General features: G+C 40.2%; 1 protein-coding gene across 4 annotated transcripts in view; it reads right to left on the bottom strand.

The window, feature by feature from the left end:
• Positions 1–1,708: 1,708 nt before the first annotated feature.
• Positions 1,709–24,329, bottom strand: part of FGF14 (fibroblast growth factor 14) — a 428,168-nt gene continuing 405,547 nt past the window's right edge. For all 4 annotated transcript variants that reach the window (XM_069972351.1, XM_069972353.1, XM_069972354.1 and 1 more), the window contains exons 4-5: positions 9,661–9,859; positions 1,709–2,739 (exon numbers count right to left, since the gene is read on the bottom strand). In XM_069972351.1, the coding sequence (XP_069828452.1) occupies positions 2,603–2,739; positions 9,661–9,859 (336 nt within the window). In that variant the 3' untranslated portion in view covers positions 1,709–2,602. The remainder of the gene's footprint in view (positions 2,740–9,660; positions 9,860–24,329) is intronic.

The following is a 24,329-nucleotide window of genomic DNA, read 5'->3' as shown; positions in this document are numbered from 1 at the left end:
ACTGTATGTATGTAAATTCTGTAATACATACCAACGTTTCTTAATACACATAGCTTACTACATGCAAATCATCATCACCCTCTTCCCATGCAACAGATGAGACATTAACTTAAGGAAAAGTAAGAAAATTAACAAACAGATAACAAATGTGTCAACACACTACAAAAAAAAAAAAAACTCCAATAGGACAGTCATTCAGAAGGAAACAAAGGAAAATAAAATCTCTTACACAACCCGTATAAACATAAGAAACAAAGAAGAGAACAGAAGTATTACACACATAACATATTAGTCATTTACAAAAATAAATTCAGCCTTGATTTCAACCAGTCAACTGGTTTTCTGGGCACATAGCCCATCGTGTAGAGTTTTCTTGAATGACAATGAACTAGGAATGCGTGTCTGACGTCGGGACACCAGCCCCACACAGCTTATACTGAAATATGTTGTGCAAGTTCACTCATGTCGCTAAGTAAGAACATAGAAGAGGATCTCTGCTAATGTGCTTCACTATCATGATGGGGACAAGCATTGCTTTCTACATGAAATTATGTAGGTGTTTAGGCTTGGTGTATCGTGACTAGCAGCACAGCAAATTTCTTCTGAACAGTCGGAGCAGCTCTCATTTAAATCATTGTAAATATTTCAGAATGAGACGACTGACATAATAAATCTTTCATAAGCCAAATATGTTGGTTCCATAAACAGGTAAAGGACATCATGAGTAAAGGAAAAGAAAGGCAAAAATGTATAATACAGTATTTCTCGCAGACACAGTGCAAAGGGGTTTGGGGGTGGGGAAGGAAAGTTTACCCGTTTATGCCAATTAGGAAAGAAAAACAGATTTGCTCCACCTAAGTTGTCCAGATGTCAAGGTCATTTTGGTCCTGTACATGATTCTCATGGAAGCATGTCCTACCTATGCTACAGAATGACCTTGCTGATATCTCCGATAAGATGGACAACCTACAAGGTTTAGTAATTATTCTATGTGAGGAACCAATTGCCATTGTGAAAAAACACTTCACATGACATACATACAGTAGGCACCTTATGTCTTCTGGTTCGCTTGAAAGTTCTGGTTCCACGTGATGTGGTTTTGTGTCAATTATGCCACAACCTAAGCAAGGCACCTTTAATTATGTAAATTCTGGTTCCTGAAAGTATTAGGAATATGTTAGATTTGGTATGGAAATTAATAGCACTGGACTTTGCATGCTTACCTAAAAGATTTCAGTTACTGGTCCAGTCTTATCAAACAGGAATATCAAATTATTCGAAGTTAGTACAGAACTTGCATTGCTGTTGCAAAAAAGGGACACAGCAAACAACGTGCCCATGCTAAGCTAAATAAAACTGCAGGAACTGCCAGAGATGGAAATGACCTTAAACGGGAGACAGTCATTTGGTGAGCTGAACCAGCAATTAGCCTTTAGAGTCGCTAGCAACTTGCAGCCGACGAACCTAGTGAATCAATAGGCTCAATTCTCGAGTACTGGCTTAGCCCATAAAATATCTGCTTCCTTTGTGAGTGGGCGACAGGTGCAATTTAATCTGAACTCATTAAAAACAGGAAGGACTATATATATATATATATATATATATATATATATATATATTTTTTTTTTTAAAGAGAATTACTGTAGGTAGCGGAACATTTGTTAATCATATTGAGATATATATCTATTTTATCATGAGGAATCATAGATGAAAAAATGAGCCTTAATTCAGGCCTACAAGGCCTACAGAGTTCTATGGACCCACCATCTTAAAAAACAAGTGGGTCATGCTTACTGGCTAAGGCAAATGTTACCATTACCAGCAAGCCTGTGATATGTATAAAACACACACAAAAAGGAAAGTATAGGGAGTGTCAAACAGTAGTCGCAACCCACTTCCCACTGGGTGTGTTTGACATATTTCCCCTCTAGTATTTATCGCCAACCTGCAGAGCACAAAACCTGTTGCCACCTTGACCAGTACAGATGTCCTACTCATTATAGACATGGTTTAGAATAGGTTTTTGAAGGCTTCCTGATTCCCTGATTGCTTTCAGAACTAAGCCACCTGAAACATTCAAGTTCTAGAGGAACGCAATCCCTGCAAAAGGTCACAGACATTGTTGCAAGCAGCCTTGTAAAAAAAGGTTAGAGAAATCCATTATAGCGCAGTTTTACAGCGTCTAACTAGAAATTACTTAATATTTGTGTGCTACAAAATAGAACTTAAACATATGGATTTCGCTGTAATTGGACTCAAAAGGGGGTAAGGGGATTGGCAGCAGGCAAGGTATCAAGTGTACTTGTGAAGTATGTCATTCACATGAAGTGTCACAGTCACAGATAAGATATTAAAAAGGCATTCCATATCTGGTAGGGCATTCCATGGTCTGAGTTTAGTTGGTTCCCCAGGTGTCTTCTTGTGGAGGGAGGAGATACACACAGAGTTTTATCCATCTTCGACATGTTGGTTCTGGAACAGCAAAGAGCCAGTGCATAGGTCTCTTTTTGTCTACAAACACTGGAGGGTGGACAGTCTGGTGTGGATAAATTCTCAAGTGTGCCAAGGGCTTAGTAAGTCTCAACAACCTTGGGGGGTCTGGCTATGATGTCTTACTCTTAGTGACTGGTTTGCCCCCATTCATTATTGCAGATGCACTTGTGCTTTTACTTGGTGTCACACGGGCCTTTGGTACTGTCTCTCCAACATCATGCAAGGATGGTTCTCTGTACATGGCAACTGAAAAAAAGAAACCAAAGTTAAGTGGATGGATAAAAATAGCTAGATAAATAGATCAAAATCCAAAATTACCGCAGCACTCGGAAAAAGAGTAGTACAGGTTGCAGCAGTCACGCCAGGTTTTAATGATGCAACTATATATAAACCGTACAAGTTTGTGGCTTTATTCACACATCAGGAAATACTGCACTGTTTCAGTCCACACAATGTGGATTTTTTTCCAAGCCATTGCTATTTGATCGATCGATTGATAGGTTTTTCAAATGTCATACATTTGTATCAGAAATAACTACTATTTCTTAGTTGTTAAAAAACAGATTTTGCAATTTACAAGCTCTGATTTGTATTAGAACAAAAACTAAACAGGGTTTCCTTCAGGCAAAGGAATATATTATTACCAGATACCAAATCTAATAATCAAAACACCACTTTCAGATTAAATTTGAGAGTACAGATAGTAATACATTAGTAACAGCAAAGAGCTTTGTCCCACCTGAATTCACAAAATTAAATTACTTTTCTTAACAGAGTGATACCCAAGATCTATTGCTATCATTATACAAACATACAAAATAGCGTTCAAATATGTGGACAACCATGTAATCATTGCAGTATACAGCTGTTAAAGGAACAGTCCCTAGTTCATGCTTCTGTCACTACACCCCTTGGCAGTGGCGTAGCTAGGCATTAAGATTAGGGGCCAGTGCCCCGGATAGGAAGCTCCCGGGGCAGCGCCCCCGCACTCTTGGTAGCTCTGTATCCCCTCTCTCCCTGAGGCCGGATCCCACAGACGCACCGCATGCTGCTCAGTGACGTCATCCATTGGAGGGACGGCCGCAGCGTCTCCACGCTCCTGCGGCGCCTCTCTCCCTGCTCAAATTAGGGCACCCAGCTGGTGAGTATTTTGACAGCCACAGCCGTCGTGCTGTCAAAAGGAGGCCGTCTGCTGCCAGACACTTTGGGAATGGGCAGCGCTACGGCTGCTCTTCCTCTCCCGGTAACGCACGGTCTCCTGTGATCTTTCGGCACAGACAGCAGGGTACAGTGACGCTGCCTGTGCCGGATGTGTCAGGCAGCCTCTACCATGAATTACAGAGGCTGCAGGGGCATGCAACATGAGCAGCGTCTCTGTACTATGCTGCTTGTGCCAGAAGATCACAGGAGACCGTGCTGCTGGGAGAGGAGCTGCTGGGAACGGTTGCCAGGTGAGTTTATGTTTTTTTTTTTTTCTGGTGGGGAAGTGCGGGGGCCGGGCTGGTGTCACTAGTAGGACACTGCACAGAGGGGAGGGGGCTGGATTGGATGCTATATGGGGGTATTGGCTACTATATGGGGAACTATTGGGGGTATTGGCTCCTATATGGGGCACTATTGGGGGATTGGCTACTGTATGGGGCACTATTGGGGGGTATTAGCTACCATATGGGGCACTATTGGGGGTATTGGCTACCGTATGGGGCACTATTGGGGGGGCATTGGCTACCGTATGGGGCACTATTGGGGGGGTATTGGCTACCGTATGGGGCACTATTGGGGGGTATTGGATACCGTATGGGACACTATTGGGGGGTATTGGATACTATATGGGGCTCTATTGGCGCATTGGATACTATATGGGGCACTATTGGGGGGTTTTAGATACCGTATGGCGCACTACTGGGGGTATTGGATACCGTATGGGGCACTATTGGGGGGGTATTTGATACCGTATGGGACACTATTGGGGGGTATTGGATACCGTATGGGACACTATTGGGGATATTGGATACCGTATGGGGCCCTATGGGGGTATTGGCTACCGTATAGGGCACTATGGGGGTATTGACTTATGTATGGGGCACTATTGGGGGGTATTGGATACCGTATGGGACACTATTGGGGGGTATTGGATACTATATGGGGCTCTATTGGCGGATTGGATACTATATGGGGCACTATTGGGGGGTTTTAGATACCGTATGGGGCACTACTGGGGGTATTGGATACCATATGGGGCACTATGGGGGGTATTGGCTACCATATGGAGCACTAAGGGGGTATTGGATACCATATGGGACACTATTGGGGGGTATTGGATACTATATGGGGCACTATTTGTGGATTGGATACTATATGGGGCACTATTGTGGTATTGGCTACTATATGGGGTACTGTGGGGGCATTAGCTACTATATGGGGGAGTAACTAATCACTTATATAGAGGTGGGTAGGAGATATTATAAAAGTAAAGAGCCTAAGATGTGTGTCTGACAGATTCTGTGGAGATGGCTTGGGACCAAAAGACGTCATCATGACAGTCTGGGCCAAGTGGGGAACACAAGAAGAGAGAAAGACTTCAATCAGAGAAGAGGTCACTTGTGAGTCACTGGATGTATAGTATCTGTGCTATAATATGCTCACTGTGTGAGGGTATAAATGGTCTGTATATAGTATATTGTATATAGTATTGGGGTGTTAGTGTGTGTAGGGGAGGGAGTCAGGTAGGGATAGTGTGTGTAGGGGGTGTTAGGTGGGATAGTGTGTAGGGGGGTCAGGTGGGATAGTGTGTGTAGGGGGTCAGGTGGGATAGTGTGCATAGGGGGGTCAGGTGGGATAGTGTGTGTAGGGGTTCAGGTGAGATAGTGTGTATAGGTGGGGTAGTGTGTGGCGCAGGTTTACTGCAGGCAGAGGGGGGAATTGTATTACTATTAACTGTATTACTATATTACTATGGTGGGTACAGCAGGCACATTATTACTATATAGGGGGCAAAGCAGTGGGAGAAGTTTTACTATGGGGACACAGCAAGGGGCATTATTACTACATGGGGCACAGCAGGGGACATTATTATATTTGGGTGCACAGCAGGAGCATTATTACTATATAGGGGACACAGCAGGGGGAGATTATTACTATATTGAGGACACAGCAGGGGGCATAGCAGGGGACATCATTACTATATGGAGGGCACAGGGGGTAATATTACTATATGGGGGCACAGTAGGGGCATTTTACAATGTGGGATAGCACAGCAGGGAGCATCATTACTATATTTGGGTTCAGATCAGGGGCTATTCTAAATGGGAAAAAGGGGATATTCTATATGGGGATGCTGCACAGCAGGGAGGCTATTCTATAGAGGGATGCTGCACAGCAGGGAGGCTATTCTATAGAGGGATGCTGCACAGCAGGGGGGCTATTCTATAGAGGGATGCTGCACAGCAGGGAGGGCTATTCTATAGGGGAATGCTGCACAGCGGGGGGGGCTATTCTATAGGGGGATGCTGCACAGCAGGGGGGGGCTATTCTATAGGGAGATGCTGCACAGCAGGGGGGCTATTCTGTAGGGGGATGCTGCACAGCAGGGGGCAATTCTGTAGGGGGATGCTGCACAGCAGGGGAGGGTCTATTCTATAGGGGATGCTGCACAGCAGGGGGGCTATTCTGTAGGGGGATGCTGCACAGCAGGGGGGCTATTCTATAGGGGATGCTGCACAGCAGGAGAGGCTATTCTGTAGGGGGATGCTGCACAGCAGGAGAGGCTATTCTATATGGTGATGCTGCACAGCAGAGGGGATATTCCATATGGAGATGCTGCACAGCAGAGGGGGGCATATACTATATGGGGTGTGTTGCACAGGGGGCCATATACTACATGAGGACTGCTGCATGGGGACCTATACTATATGGAGGCACAGTTGAGGCCTATAATTTATGCAGACACAGAGGGAAGGGGGGGGGGGCTACTACTATGTGGGGGTAGAGAGAAGGCCTATACTATATGGAAGCACAGATAGGCCACAGAAGAGACCTAATTACTATGTGTGCTGAAGCAAGGAGCCTAAAATGTTTTTTTCCTGGCAAATTCTGAAGAGAAGGGTTATGGCTTGGGCGGAATGGAAAATAAAGAGAAAAATGAGCGACTCTGATCAGAGAAGACGTCAACTGTGAGTCACAAGTCACTATTTCAAAAACTAACCTATATGACCATCTGTTTTTAAAAAAAGATATGTATACACACACACACACACACACACACAAAGTGTGTGTGTGTGTGTGTAATGTCAGTGCAGAAGTTAACTCAGGGGGCCCATGCCCCAGATGCTTTAGGACCCTAGCAACGCCCCTGCCTCTTGGAGTAGTTCCTGCTCAGATACTAGGATATTAGGCTTACAGTTTACATTTTGAATATAAACAGGTGAAACCAACAAAAGCATCTGATATACCTCTGAGCATTAAGCTAGGGGTTAATCTGCCCTGTATAGAGGCACACAATATCCTTAGGCACCTTAGGGCAGTTATTAACACTGGTATCCTACATGCACAATTTTTTTTTCTTTTTAAAAGGACAGTGCACATTTAAGTGCCAACAACCCAAAACCCCAAAATGAAGGAGGGTAAACTATTCACATTAAACCCCAGGGCAAGGGCCCAGGGTAACAGCTCCTAAAAAATGAGTTCCTCCCCTAAAAGCAATTAGGTAAATTTAGGCAATTTACGTAAAACCGAAAAAATAAATAAATTAAGAACATAGTCGTTTATTGTATGTTCACATACAGTATTTCCTTCAGTCTTTTGGTCATCAGGAATGGGTTGAAAATAATATACCCTTTCAGTTCCACTCCTAATTTTGGTTGAAAAAATACTCACTAAAAGACTGATGGAAATACTCTGTGTGAACATAGCCTATTGCCAATTGTAGGCCGAGAAATACAATCCTCATTATATCCCAAGGGAGCGGCAGTCCTCACCAATACTCACCAAACACTAAAATATGCTGTTTCAAATAATAGCCATTCCCCACGCCAACAGCATATTTCACCAGCTAACATACAGTAGCATCGTCAGGAGCATTGCCATACTTCTAAATTATACAGAATAGTGATAGAAGTGGGAGCCACTGTATTATTGCACAGTCTGAGAACACAGACCAGTCCATTTATACTCAACAGTCCTATCAGTAAATGCTTGCTGCAAGTTTATAGTTAGATCCCATTCCTTGTTCGTATCATCTTTATTGTTCTGCTAAGCCGATCGTTTCCCAAAAGCAAAAACAAATTTACAAAATTCAACTACAGAAATAAAAATAGCACAACAAAAGCATGGAGGCAATGGAGCCAAAATGAGTCCTGATGTAGAAACATGTTTTTAATACAAAATGATGATATTCACAAGATTATTATTATTATCTACAGAATTCTATATTAGGGTGCCTTCACACGTATCATATTCACGCTGCAAGTTCCACAGCAAAGTCTGTTGCGATACTGTTTACTGTTACGGCATATGCGAGAATTGAGCCACAGCCTACTTATCTCAGCTGCTGGCAAGCAAACAAGCGAATACATCACCTGTCTACTCTCCAGCTTGCTTCTCCGGCTCCTGGGTCTGACGTTCTGCTCAGCCAATCAGTGCGCTGTCCTGCCGCAGCCACTGATTGGCTGAGTGGGACGGCAGTGACCCGGAGAAGCAAGCCGGAGCGCCGACAGGTGATGTATTCACTTGTTTGCATGCCAGCTGCTGAGTAAACCATGACTAACAGTACAGCGTATCGCAGCAGATTTCGCTGTGGAACTCGCACCATGAAATCCACTGCGATATGGTACATGTGAAGGCACCAGTAAAGAGATTGTTGTACTTAAAGGGGTACTTCTGTTTAAAAAACTTAACCCTTTCAGTACTTATCAGCTGCTGTATACCCTACATGAAGTGATGTTTTCTTTCTAGTCTGACACAGTGCTCTCTGCTTCCACCTCTGTCTGCAACAGGAACTGTCAAGAGCAGTAGAGGTTTTCTATGGTGATTTGCTATTGCTTTACGCAGTTTCTGTCAGAGAGGTGGCAGCAGACTAGTTCTATTACACCACTTTCTGCAAAACATACATCAGCTGATAAATTGACATTTTAAAATAAAAGTAATTAATAAACTTGATGCAAATTGATTTAAAAAATATTTTTTTCCTGGAGTACCCCTTTCAATTAGGAGCCTAACTGGATTTACACCTATTTATAAAAATGTTCTTAATATTCCTGTAATACTATTATTATGAGGGTTATTTTTTTACACCATCCTGCATTGTAATAGATTGGACATTTATGACTTTTTTTTATTTGCAAATTGAGAAAAGAAGGGTTTTTTTTCTAAAAAAAAAAAAAAAATCTTCCCTTTAATTAATTACATATCAGGTCATTTTTGAATGAATTGTTTTGTTAAAAAATAATAGGATATTTAGTACTGATTTTATATAATTATATAATGTGCTTTCATACTATATGCAAGTTGATTTTGCTTGCACTTTTGTCATTAACATTATAAAAAAAAAAAAAAAGAGTCTGATCACAACAGCTCACATCCATATGCCTTATTATGGCTTAAGCTATGTTCCCACAACGTACTAAAGATAGCAAAAAACGGCCATTGTTGTTAAACAACAGACAGAAATAATTTTTATCAACATAATTCTTTGCAATCTTTAGTATGTTGTGGGAACATAGCCTTGGAAACATCATAGTGAGGGGTCCTCAGCTCAGGACTTCCTGTGTGCCAGAATCGTGTACCAGTCTGTTTTCTTCACAAGGCAACTCCTTTTGACATTCATATGTATCACTGAAGTATATGCCTGGATACTTTTGTTGTTTAAGCTATATATTTCCAAGAACATGAACAAATGTGGTAAGAAGTAAGACATATCTGTCTAAATGGTCTGTCCATTATCCTATTACTAAACATGCATCTTCTTCCCATTTATATGGCTAGATTTGCGAAATAGGAAAGATTGTCACATGGGTGAATAAATGGCTGCATGTGATGTACCCGTAATTATAACTAATGGAGTTCTTGAGCTTAAAGAAACAAAGATCAAAGGAAATGAAACATCCACATTCAATCCATTACCTATACAAGCCACATTAGGCAGCACATTAATGTATGTAGTGCACTTACCTTCCAATGGCTTGGGTAGAAAATGAGCTGCTGGTTTTGTTTTCTTGACTCTGTTACCTTTCATAACTTGGCCTTCTTTGTTAAGCCCTAAGAACCAGGCCCTACCAGATTCTTGCTGTCTGTATATCATAGATGAGTAGATGACATAATAGTTCTCAAAAACAGATTCTTTAAATTTGCATTCCAGAGTAAAAAGTTCCTAGGAAAACAAAGATAAAACACATAAACCATATGTTCCATTTAATTATAGCATTTGGGTTACAATTATGAGACTTGGCCACCAATCGCAAAGAATTCTGTCATCTACTGCATTACATTTGTATGACCCGGCCAATGTAAGCATTCAGTACCCAAATTACTCTCATTTTCATTGTATACATGAATTAGGCTGCAGTAATGTGTAAAGGTGTTACACTATGCATTGAAAACACATAATAATAGTTAATTCTTTTTACTTTAGCAAGATGAGAATTGTGTGTACATATAAAAGACAAACTGTATGGCAGCCATTTATATGGAAAGTTGTTATTTTAGGAACCACATAATGGAATGAAAAGGGAGAAACTAAATGACAATACGATGCTCCCATTGACTTCAATTGGAGCCTTGGTGCTAAACTGTGCTGAGAAGAAATGACAGATGCGCGAACATACTTATTTGAGCTCACTATTTGCTCTAGTATCGGGGAAGTCGAAAGTACTTGATACTCAGAGTACCGCACGGTGCTTAAGTAAAAATGATCACCCATTGACTTTAATGGGGTTTATCACTTGAATCAGAGCACTTGAAAATACTTGACTTGAGTAATGAGCATTCAAGCATTTTAGTACTCGCTCATTTTATTCTTCTCAGCATGTTTCCCAGCTCCCATTAAAGTCAATGGCAGCAGGGTTTTGAGCAGTGAGACACACTGGCCACATGGAACATCATCACATTCCTGCATCTAAAGTAGCACCTTTTGTCTGTGTAAACATACCCTAAAACACAGTTGTTTGTAACATATGAGGCCACGATTTCATGCATAGTTCATGCAGCATAAATCTACTGACCGATTCACTTTAAAAAGTGTGGGTTGTTTCCCTTCTCTCTTTCTGGTGTGGAAACATTGTGGCAGACCAGTTATAGTATTGGTGATATGTCCACTTTATTATATTGGTGATATGTCCACATTCATTTATAAATAATCAGAAGTATAATGGTTCTCTAATACAGAATTAATTTTCCTCATCTTGGCATACATTTTCTTATTTATCATATAAATTAGTCTGGACACTTGAAAGCAATATGACAGACTCTTCAGTAGTTATCACATCTGTATGTATTTATTAGTTGTAGTCCTTTAGAGCTTACTGAAGTTAATTATCCAGCTACCAGTCATTATCTTCTAAAATTGGTGCATATTATTTAGGCCATAAACATGAAACAGCTTTAATCAATCAATGACAGCAATGTAATAGAACTGAAATTGTGCTCAGATACATACCAAGTGATTTTATCACTTGTCATATATTAAACCTTCTACTCAAACAATGCATCCAGCTCTTCACTAAGGATCCCTACCATAGAGGATTTCCTCTTTCCAAGACCCAACACAAACGTGTTCACATGTTCTAGCACTACGTAATATTTTAACATTGATTAATGTAGTACTTACTAGCAAAGTTCTAGCCAATGCTCAAAAAGTGCCCCCAAAACCATTGTAGTACAACTTATTGACGTAGATGTAGTCAATGTGATATTAGCTATCACCACTCTAGTTCTAGGCAATGTGTTTGTAGAACTCCCCATTCTAGCTCTAGTTAATGTTCTAGTAGCACCTACAAGTCTATTTCTAATCAGTATTCTACTACTACCTACCTACTGGTCTAGCCATACTCACTAGTCTAATATAACTTATTGGTTTAGCTATAGTCAATGTTCTAGTTCTAGTATCTTGCTCTAGTAGAACCATCTAGTTCTAGTCAGTGTGCTGATAGCACTCACCAGTCTAGTTTAAATAAGTGTTTTAGTACCACCTACTTCTCTAGCTCAAGTCAATAATCACCAGTCTACCTTTAGTTAATGTTCTAGTAGTCCTTACAAAAGATGAGCGAACTTGCCGAAAGTTTGAGTTTGCACAAACCCAAACTATCAGTATTTGAATCCCGCTGCTTCAATATAGTGGATTCAGCCTGATGATAGCCTATGATTCTATCCACTTTTTCAAGGCAGTCCTCAGGCTTCATCCACCTTCTCCAGGAAGCAGGATTCAAATGCCCATGGTTTCGTTTTTTGCAAATCTGAACTTTCGTCAAGTTTGCTAATATTTAGTCCTCTTTAGTCCTAATAAAGTTCCAGTACAACGTACTGCTCTAGCTTAAGTCCATGCTCACCAGTCTACGTTTAGTTAAAGTGGTTATCCACCATTAGAAAAAACATGGCCACTTTCTTCCAGATACAGCATGACTCTTGCCTCCAGTTTGGGTGGGGGGTTGCAACTTGATTCAATTGAAGTAAATGGAGCTTAATTGCAAACCACACCTGAACTTGAGTCAAGTTGTGTTTTCCAACCCCTTTAATATTATAGTAGATCTCAGCAGTCTTCAGTAATTCTAATATTCTAGTACCACCTACTGTTCTCGCTAAAGTCAATGGGGGACATTTACTAAGAAGACTAATTTGTGGGACTTTTCTAATGAGGATTGGTGTATATTTTGGTCCAATATGTTATGCGCAATAATTACAAAATTGCGCAAGCATATTCATCTGGTACTGACCAGACGTAGGCTTGCACCTGTTTTTGCAACTTTGAAAAAAAGTCGCAAATTATAAATTGGGCGCTAATCCCGAACTTTTGGGTAAACACTCAAAACAGGCACTCAAAAAAGATGCATCTAAAAACTATTCACCCAAATACTGGTTCATAAATAGAATTTAGACCAAAAATGGGTGAAAAATCCAATCATTCACCTAAAAATAGGCAATAAGCCCTTGATAAATTTTCCTCATTGTTCTAAAAGATCTCACCAGGTTATTTTTAGTTAATGTTCTAGTAGTCCTCACTAGTCTATCTCTAATCAATGTCCCACCTTTAGTCGATATTCTAAAAGTTTTTACCATCTTGCCATTATAGCAGGTGTTCTAACATGAATTCTAATATTCATTCAGAATTTTGCTGCTAGCCAAAGTTCTTCTGCTAGTCAATGTTTTGGCACTATTTGATTTCCTACCACTTGTCATTATTATTTTCTTTACTATGAAGAAACCAAGCCCTTACAAGATAACATTTTCAATGTCCTTTGTGGTATTTTAGTGACAGAGAATCAATAAGTCCAAGAATTATATACTGTATTTTATGTGACATTGAATACAGGTCAACAAAGGTTAAAATAACCCATCTAAGAGGCCATGTCCGCACAAATCTACATCTAAAATTATAGTTCACGGACTCTAGCAAACCAACTATTAACTATTTATTGTTATGGACAATTGTTATGGATCGAGGGATCCCAAAATCAGGCTAATGTTTGGAGCAATGTTATTGGGTTAAATGATCTGAAAGTATAGACACTTTTCTTTATTAGTAAGGGTCATAATCATGTCAACATGCAGTGTTAGGTGTGTAACAGAGTCTTGTCATTTCAAAAATTTTAAATGACTTCACCAGAAGATGCTATATATTTTTTTGTAGGTCAACTCACCTGCATAGAAGGGTTAAGATAATAATAATTAGATCTAATACAGTGTGAAAACCTGCAAAGTAGAACGTGTTATAGGTCTATGTTATGATAAATGAATGTGTGAGCAGTCATTACAAAATGCAGTGAAGCAAGAAGGAAGCCAATTCTCTTTTCATTTGGCCACCCAAAGTGGCTGATATTGATCAAGCTTGAACCATTAGGCATATTGGTTATTTTTTGTCCTCATGGGTTGCATTTATATGATAAATACTAAGATTATAGATCTAGTCTGATTCTTCAATTGAAAAGACTATATATTATAGCTCTAGATGCATTGTTCTTCTGGCTGAATAAGAGTCTGTCAACTGAAACGCGTTATATCCTTACAATGGATTCTTTTCAAATAAACATGTTTTTTTCACCTATCAGTGGGATATTTCTGTATATCAGTATTACTGTATTAACATCACATTCAGGCATTCTTTAATACATTAGTCTGTCAATTCTAAGTCACAGTCCATTGCATCTATAAAAAATAAGTAGCTTTTAATATCCAGGAGATGGCAAAAGCAATCAAGCTCCATGGTGGTGAAATTCTAATAGCAACAGAAGAGATGTAAAATAAGAAGTCAGTGTTGGCTTGCCCTTCTGAGCAGATAGCATACTCTTGATGTGATGATGTCCTCGCCAAATGAAGTTTTGCTATAGGTTTATTAATACATCACTGATCCATCAAAGCACTGATCTCCAAATATCCTATTAAAATGACACTAGATGTAAGCAAGATGTTGTCTGAGATTGTGTGTTTATGATATACTATGTCACAAATCTAATATACACTAGAAAGTATAGATTGTCAAAGTCAAATGATATTACTTGATCCTGCATTGACAATATGTCACTGGTGACAACGCTGAGGATGGTGTGACTGATGGGTTGATTTCTTCATGCTGTGAAAATACGTGTGACAATTTAGAAGCATTTCTTTATACATATAGAGGAAATATTTTATCGGGACCTATGCATTATTAGGGTAAAGACATTAAAGAAAAGGAGCATTAAACTATTATAAAAACAGCTTTAATGGTTACTGCACTAGCTGGATATGAAAATGTGCTCCATTATGTAAATGAATTGGAAACTATCCATTTGTAGCCATTTCAGATAACAAGATTAAGGTTAGTTCTATGAACTGAGAATTTCAACAAATGATAGGATAAGGGTAAAGTACCGCTCTTTAATAGAACGGCGGACACTTTATTTCCTAAACAACAATTTTTTACCCACATTACAAAAATAAAATAAGCCTTGTCAGAATAATCTCACTGGGCACATATCCTATGGATCCACTACTGTGCATTTTGTTTGGTAGGCACAATATGTAAACAGGTCTATTTTTATTTATACTTAGTGGGTACTGTTCCCTTGGAGTAAAAAACACAGTCAGAAATGTCTGAAATATCAATGAGAGGGTTTAATTCAACAAATATTAATAAATGTTTTCATTTTATAAAGTAGAGTTGGCCATACTTTGGCATGAGTTCAGCTGCCAATATTTCAATCACTAAAATCATTGGCAACTGCCTGACTTCACTTTGTGTTGTTGGTCCTTTTTTAATCATTCATGAGAATTTTTTTGCTTTGAATTGTTTCTCACTATAAACTGGCCTCCACCTATTGTACTTGCCTGGCTGATGTTGACAATATGATTGTGTCCTGTGCCACTGCCATTCTATCTTCTAAACAGACAACTTCTATTCGAAGAACCAATTAGGATGAATGTGTGCTGGGCACTCTATGTCAAAAACAATGTTTAGTAGGGTTAAAAAGAAGGTTCAGGTTTCTAAAGTATTGGTGTTGGTCTTTTTAGGACAAGGGCTCCACTATATACAGTACTACCTTCAGAGCTAAGTCTTAATTGTAGATCGAGACAAAAAACTGAGGCTGCCACTGCACCCACCATTTTTACTGATGTGTTAAAACGGTCCTGAAGCAGAGCCCATCATCCCCATATCTGACCGGTACTTAATAATTATCCCATAGGGCATAGAAAATGTCCTTGTTTCTGTTTTTTTTTGTTATGTTTTTTTTTAAATTAGATCTGTATCTCTCTATCATCTTTAAGAAACACCCTTTTTTGTCCGATTTTGTCCTATGTTGTCGATTATGGCTAACGTTTACGTGCCTAACTACATTTCTGTCTACTGTTTCTAATTTTACTGCCAAAGATGACTAGGCTAGATGTTTGTGTTTTTGGTTGTCACTGGGAACCACTTTACCAGATTGGTGTTTTTTTATACTACCTATTTTTTTTTTTTTGTAAATACAAGCAGCAGAGGACCAGCTGCACATAACATGTGCCATTATTATTTGGGGGCAATAGCACACTATGTTGATAAATATTGTGCAAGTCCCTTTTAGACCCTTTTCCTGTAGATGAATTGATAAGTGAGCACCAAAGTCCTCTTATGAATTTCAAAATTTTAACAGAGTTTCTAATTATTTTACATAGGCAAAAAAAAACCTAGATGAATTCACCATAGTGTAGGTTTTAAATCCGTTTCCTTTATGTTTCTGAACTCTCTGATTGATGAACAGATATTTTTAGACACTTGAATTGTTTGGTCTAATCAAATGAGAAAGAATTAATCATATGATGTATTCATAATTACTTGAAACACCTCCATACACCATCAAAAGGAAATTACTTTTCAGGTTCTTATTTTAATTAGCAATCTGAGATTCTCATATTTTATGAAAAGAACTAAAAGCTCCATTTTACGTAGAGTCCTAGTCTTTTCAATAGAAGGGAAAAAAAACATGTATAATGTGTATAGTTAATGGATGATAAAAACATTCAAATAATGCACCAGTTTCTCATTTAACCTCCTGGGTTAGATGTAATTTTTATTTTTATTTTTGTACTTTATAAAAATGGGTGCATCTTACTGGAGGGAATACAGAGAGCAGGTGGATGACACATATATTACTGGCCCATAATAAGAATTGTGAATAAGAGAGAAAAATGTGTTTTTTGTGACCTTACAGTATCTAATCCATCTTCCATCAATCCTTGACAGACAGACGGGACAGCAAATAACATATCTATAAATGCACATGCTGGGCATACTGTGGATGTAAAGCTCAATAAGGTGGTTTTGTTAAGCTCACTGGATCAATGTAAACAAGAGAATAATTGAAGTTGCTTTTTATTATTACTCCTTATTTATGATTGTTTTATTATCACTTGTTGGTCATTCCGAATATTGCTATTTTTTTTCAGTAACTGTGTCATAGCAAATCAAACCACATCTGCATTAGCCAGAAGTGTTCTTCTTAGTCAATTTCTCTTTGACACCCTGAGGAATATCTTCAATCTAGTTAGTGACCCATAATAGAGTGCCTTCTTTCTTTTACTACAGCTGTAGGGAGTTTCCTATAATGCAATGTCAATCCTGCTCATATTTGTCTTTTAATGTGGTGTCATCTTCGCTCATAGCAATTTACAACATCCAGCTGTTCCCATACTTGATGATTTTGTGGGTCTAAGGGCTACACTACTGCACCTGCTCCACTGTTCACAGTAAAAGTTCAGTGTATGTTGCCTTTTAATTGATAAATAAAAATAAACATCTTGGTGGAGATTTATCAACAGGGAATTTTTCTGTGTGTGGTCTATTTCTGCTATGGCAACAATAGATTGGCCTATCAGGGATAAGCCTAGTCTATTTTCCGTGGTTCTTATCTGTTTGTCTCAGAATTGTCACAAAATAATCTCTAAAATAATCTCACAAAATTGTCTCTTAATAGTCTCATTGACCCAGATTTGCCCCCTAGGCAACAGGCATTTTCTCCCCCTTTGCTTTTCTTTTTCATATACCTGTATGCTGGGGACTATGTCAGATTCATTTGGACTATGTTGATGACAAGCGGATTTTAATGTTAAAAAAAAAAACACAATAAACCCCTCGTTGACCATTTTATTTAATTTACAGGCTTAATTGTAGAAGCTGTCCATTAGTCAGCTTTTCTTTTTTACTAAGTTGGGGCTTAGTGTTAGCTGGTAAAATGGGTAACACTAACTCCTCCATTATTACCCCAGTACCCACCACCACAGGAGTGCTTATTAGGCTGGGAAGGGCCAAAATAAATGGCCGTTCCCACCCTGGTACTACTAGGCTGCTGCTGTTTGGTTTTTACTTGGCTGGTTATGAAAAAGGGGAGTCTTACACCCTTTTTTTTTAAATAAATGATTTTAAAACAAAGGGGGACATTTATTAAGTGCAACGTTTTTTACGCCGGACTTAAAAATGTCCCCGCATCTCCGGCGGACTGCCTCTACATAAATCCCGTGCGCTCCGGTGCTACGGTTGAAAACCTACGCCAGCTGGGGACTGGAGTAGGTTTTCGGCGTATCTTTTGGCGGAACGGATGGTGAATCGCAGGGACTCTGAGTCCGCGCCCTCCATTCTGCCCCCTTCACACCCCCTCCCCGCCCCCCCCGGCATATCCGGCGGAAAGTGCCGATTTGCGAATATTTTATTCGCAAATCGGCCATTTGCGAATAAAATAATGCGCAAATCAGCACTTTCCGCCGAAAAACTCTTTTCCATAACCAGCCAGGTAAAAACCAAACAGCAGCAGCTTAGTAGTACCAGGATGGGAAGGGACATTTATTTTGGCCCTCCCTAGCCTAACAGTATCAGCCTGCTACAGCCCAATCCAGGAAAGCCATCCTTTGATGCTCCGGGACTACTGGTACCCGACTCTTCACAGTACCCCTGTGGCGGTGGGTACTGGGGTAATAATGAGGGGGTTAGTGTGTTAGCCATTTTACTGGCTTACACTAAGCCCCGACCTAGTAAAAGACAGTGCCTATTTGATGGCTTCTACTACTAAGCCTGTAAATTAAGCAGTGAGGTGTGTCTGACCCCACCCTCACTTATTAACTCCAGCAAGTAAGGGGTTAAGTGGGGATGCTGTATAATCTGAAAAGCTGAACCCCACATCCTAACAATAGGACAACGCAAGTCACATAGGGACTGGAGCGATTATTTATAGGTAGGAGGCAGAGTAGCAGATTATGGAGGGGAAGAAAGGAAGGAAGGAGTGGGGGGCAGGTCGAGATGTGTGGAGGGTGTGGAGGGGCATATGAGCAGGGAGTGGGGGCATATTTAGAGATTAGGAGAGTGTGGAGGGGCCGGTGAGCAGGGAGTGGGGGTAGGTTGAGAGGTAAGGCAGGTGTGGAGAGGCAGGGGAGCAGGTTATAGGGGCAGAGGGGCAAGTTTGAAGGGGCAGGTTGAGAGGTAAGTGTGGAAGGGCAGAGGAGTAGACAGTGAGATGTTTAGTCAGCCAGTGAGAGACAGGGGGATGTGGAGTGGCTGGGGAGGGACAGAAGGTGGTGGAGCTGGCCAGGGAGAGACAGGGGATGGGGAGCCAGCCAGGGAGGGGCAGCAGTGTTGTTAGGTCTGCAGCCATGGGGAAAATGCTGCCACAGATGGGACGTATGCTGCTGCTCCCTGAGGTAGAAAATGTCAATCACTGCTTCCAGTGCCCTGCAAGGCCTTGCTCCCATGCTAGGAATTTAAAAAGCCAGCCCAAAACTAGAAGCTTTCTGCTCTTGGGAAGGAAACCCCGTAGAGCAGGGAATTGATTCCAGAGAGGGACACTATTCCCTCCCCGCTATGCACCACTCCTTACTGTAGAGCCCCAGAAGTTAAGTAGTGATGCTATTGCATCACTAACCCTTTTTTACTCTGGACCAGGCATTCTGCGCCCAACCGTCGGACTAAACCAGCTCAACATAAGGTGGTGAATACATCACCTCTTGTGTGGAGCAGCTCTGCGACCCATTTGCGACTATTTTAGATAGTTGCACATGATACCAATTTGCCTGAGTTCTATAAAATATGTATATGTAGTCATATCCCTTTAACAGTTTTTTCTTTCTTCCTTATAATATCTCCACCAGTGATAGGCTCCTTCATGATCATAGCCAGTATACTTAACATGACTATTTTCAAAATCTTATTAAAAAAATCAGATGTAGGGTATTGAAATCTAGTAAGCTATTTTACGTGTTTTTTATATATTAGCAAATGAGTAAATTTTTCCAGTGAAAAGGGCTAGATGGTTTGAGTAATGAAATGACATTAGCGGTAATTGCACTTGTGACCACCAGGTTATTACACATAGCCCTAAAAGCATTTTATTTGACTGCAGCATGGTAGGCTTTGTGACTATAGTATACCTTATGCATGGCATATTTATAGTAGGTATAGAGTTTTATTCCTTTTCTTCATTCATGCTGTTAATGTTTTCATGTTGGCTTCATTATAATTGTCGCAGTTAAATCTGAATGTATCACTTATGGTGACAATATAATTAAGGAAAAGAAGCACCTTGGCAAGGGAAGCTATACAAAGCTTGAACGAAAGAAACTGTGAGTGGAAAGTTGGAAAAATACACAGATGGAGGCGCTCTGACAAATTGGTAAACAGGAAACATGCGGTCGGCTAATTAGCATTACTGAAATAGACACTTTCCAGAAAAAGGAAGGTAAAAAAGCTGATACTATTTTTTACTTTTCTCACTAAAGCCTTTTTCGAACTGTCACTATTGCAAATGATCCTCTCAGGTATTTTTACTGACCATATACATTTACAGAGTACAGCAGAGCAGGGCATTCAATGCCCTGCTATGTCAAAAATACAGTTTTATAACTAGTGCAAACCGGATGCCTTCACAGCATATGATGGTGGGTACAATCTTATGGACTTCATCTATTTCCACCAAAGTATGGCTCTTACATTCTTTTTTAGGTTTCAAGTTATATATTATGCTTCTATACAATCCATAAAGGTGGTCCAAATAAACTTGCTGCCATAACAGTTTCTTTAAATGGTAGATAAGATATTCCTCTGTATAATAGTCATGTGCAGCCAACAGCTGATGACAGTGTAAAGAAAATAATAAAGTATATACTTACCTATCCACGCTGCCCCAGTGTCCTGTTGCTTTTTCGATACATTCCCTGCTCATCGCAGACACCGCTGAAGAAGCTTTTGAAAAGCTAAAGTAGTCTCTGGAGTAAAAGGCTGCTCAGCCAATCACAAGAACTTTAGCCGCGGCTGTGGTGAGCAGGGAAAAGACAGCAGAACACCGGAGAGCCTTGACAGGTAAATATAATGTTAATAATCTCTATATAAAACAGGGGGTTCACAAACATCACTAATGATGTCTTTGCAACTCTTGCCGCATGATTCTCAAGCTGTGTAATAGGTAGTGATGAGCGAATAGTGAGATATTCGAATATTCAATATTCGTACGAATATCCCGCGAAAGTTCGAATTTTCGATCGAATATTCGATCCCATTAAAGTCTATGGGAACAAGTATTCGATTAGTGAAAAACATCTATTTGACCATTTGGAGGGTGAAACCGGAAGCTGGGGGATTTGAACGCTTATCGAATATTTATCGAATCTTCGCGGGATATTTGTACGAATATCGAATATTCGAATATCTCACTATTCGATCGAACAGTATTCGCTCATCACTAGTAATAGGCTGTGTAAGCGAGCACCAATGATCATTGGGCCGTGTAATACCACCCTAAGCCAGCCCCCTTCTCTGTCTAGGAGTTAAGCACGATGGAGAAGGTGGCTAGCTTAGGCCTTATTTACACATCTGTAGTGTGGGCATTAAGTGTGGACCCACAGTTGTGGACCACACTACGGATGTGCCTCTGCAGTGGTCCACAATTCATTGTCCGCTGCATTAAAGATGATCTATGCCACAACTGCAAGTCCACACTAGGACCTGTCCTTTTGTGTGTGGCATGGATGACAGTCCCAAATGCACGTACGGACAGTGAATGTGTGAAACACGTTAGTCCTAATTTCCTACTGCAATTGCAGGTCCGCAGTTGTGGACAGAAGTGCAGCCCTATGGATAAGGTCTTAGGGAACAGTCAGCCAGCCAGCCAAAGGTAATATCTCTGTTTGTGTTGTGCTGGGACTATGAGATGGGGTCTGAAATACAGTAACAAAACAAGTTCTATTAATTTACATTGGACAACAACCAATTTTTATTGTATCTCGACCACTCCTATGGTTTTGCATTATGCATGTGTATGGTATGACTACCAATTAGTCTCATCATCCCTTATATGATATTGTATGGCAGCTAGGGATGAGCAAACTTTTGAAAAGTTTGGTTCGGTTCGATCCGGCGAACTTTTGTGAAGTTCGGATTCGTACGAACCGAACCTAAAATGAACCTTGCTATAACGGCTGAATAATTGCAGCTACAATAGTGGGAGACTGATAGGGTATAGTTTAGTTGAAGTTGCTATTACAATGAAAAAAGTGGAAAAAATCAAAGTGCAAAAAGAGTGAAAAAAATTAGCCAAAGTGTAAGTGGTTACAGGGGGCATAGGACACAAAGTTCCTTTAACCCAGTAGGGTGGAAAACAGACATTTCACAGTGGAACCAGCAGCAGTAATAGTACTGTATTGGACTCAGTATGGTTGAGAACAGACAATTGATGGAGAAGAAGGATGTTCAGCCTTGGAGTGGTGGCCTGGGAATCCTCACTTATGGTGTTGTTCAGCGTACTTTCCAGAACACGGACGAGTTGGAAGATGTCGTTGATCCCATAGTCATGCCTGCTCACAAACAGAGTTTTGTCCTCAAAAGGGATCAACAATTGGCAGGCAATGTTCGAAGAAACCTGTGCACTATGAGGTTTATCACATGTGCCATACAAGGTGTATGACTCAGCCCTCCCTGCTGCACGGCAGAGACTATATTCCTCCCATTGTCGGCTACAAAACTTCCCACTGTTAGTTGACGTGGAGTCAGCCATTCATATATCTCCTCCCTGATGGTCCAGAGGAGCTCCTGAACACTGTGGCTCCGTTCACCCAGGCTAACCAAATGGAGGACAGCCTGAGAGCACTGGGCCTGACATCGTTGGTAAGACACCGGGGCAAGTTGGACTGCAGTCAAAGCGGCGGATGGTTGCAAGCTGGTGGAGGCAGAACTTGTGCAGAACTGGCCCCCTAAAGCATCGGGGAGGTGACAGTGGCAAGAATGGGCCAACTTCCTGATGGCCTTCTGGGAGGATGTTGACCCAATGGGCAGTAACAGACATGTACTGCCCTTGCTCATAATTAAAGGACCAGACATTAGCACTTGGGTGCACGGTCTTGGACACCAAGAATCCCAATGAGTCGCTAACATTTTTCTACACAACTGTGCAGTGATGGGACAGCTGCTGGGACTTTTTTTTTTTTGCCTAGGACAGTGATGGGACTTTTTTTTTTTACAGTTTTTTTTTTTTACCTTTTTTTGTTGTGGCTAAACAGGGTTCTCCTATTCTAATTTTTGAAGCTTTAATAAAGTAGATCAGCTTGAAAACTGAAGTTGCTTTCATGTGTCTTGGTTGATACTTACAGACAGCTGTCACATTACATTTTTTATTAGGCAGCACCCAGGTATATCTGAGGAGACAAACTTAAGGTCTCACCCTAACAAGGGTGACGTCACACATCTTGATATTCACAGAAAACCAGGATACAAGGGATTATAGAAGTATTAATTCCTTGTATCCTGGTCTATTCTGTGATTTTATTTGGTATTGTTTTTTTAACCAGATTCGTTACGCTCATCGCTAATGGCAGCCAAGAAAAAACTCTAGTAAGCATCCTTTCAAACAAGCTCTAGGGCAAGCAACACACAAACCAGTAGTGTATCTTCCATAGAGACCAACTACGGGGCCCATATTTGAAGGCGGCCTGGCACTGAATCACTTATCCTGAGTAGGAAGTCACAATACAATTATACATTTTATATATGCCAGTTTTCAGTCATAAACACAATGAAATATTTCATTTATCAAGCCACTCATCAAGGCACTTTTTCTGACATACTGTATAAAGTTGGGATTTGGAATCAAAGAAGGTGAAGAATCTCCAATCTGTACCTTAGAAAGGTGATAGAAATGAACATCAGCTCCTGCCATAATAATGGACATTTTTTGTGGCATAGGGCCCATTCTAAATTTCTGGCTCTATGATTTCTGTAAGGGTATTTGTATTTAATCGCTATGGCATTATAAAGCATAATACTATGCTTATAGCAAAAGTTAAGTGCAGTTACCATCAGTAGAAATGTAGATACGAGCAGTAAAACAAGTAATAAGCAGGGGTATTGGGGATGGGACAAGGCATACAATATGCCTTAACATGCCTCGGAAATTAGTAATCTTTAAGGGAACAAGCTGAGAGAGCTGTTCATGAATCTCCAGTAAGCCATTTTGAATGAATTTGCATATCTCTATGTCCAGAAAATACCTCAATGGATATCCATTGTATTAAATGGCCTTATGGGAGTCAATTTGCTTACAGCTGTACAACTTTGTGTGATCTGCAAATCTGGTGTGCAAATGAGAAAATCAGGGGAATTACACATTCATGGGAGCATAGCACGCCGAAGACTATTACTGTAAATAAGGCTTTATGTGCAAGACACACATTATCGGATAGGATATTCATCTGTCAGCATCCATCGTTTCTCATTTTCTGCAAAATAAGGGATCTTTCAAATGTTCATATATTAGATTTTATACATTGACTGTAACAAACAGCTGATGTATGCTCATGTGATAAAGCCCTTACTGTAGCACTGTTAAAATTATGTAGAGAATCTAAAATAAAGGGATACCATTTTCTATGGTCACATTAAAAATACCACTACTGTGTTAAAAAAGAAGCAACAATAGGTGTAGGTTACAGTAAAGGTCCTATTACATGAAACGATTATCAACAGTATTCAGCAGATATTGGCCATTACAGCTGATAATTGTCTTGTGTTATAAAAGGCAACGATCAGCCGACATGAACAATGTTGGCTGATTGTCGTTGTCATTTGTCTTTCAACATGTTGAAAGACAAACTACTAATATAGCAGCGATCTGCTACACCTAACCCAGTGAAATAGGAGCGGC

Source organism: Dendropsophus ebraccatus, chromosome 5, assembly GCF_027789765.1.
Source record: "Dendropsophus ebraccatus isolate aDenEbr1 chromosome 5, aDenEbr1.pat, whole genome shotgun sequence".
Lineage (NCBI taxonomy): Eukaryota > Metazoa > Chordata > Amphibia > Anura > Hylidae > Dendropsophus > Dendropsophus ebraccatus.
The sequence above is the reverse complement of the archived record's forward strand: the minus strand, read 5'-3'. Positions and strand labels throughout refer to the sequence as shown.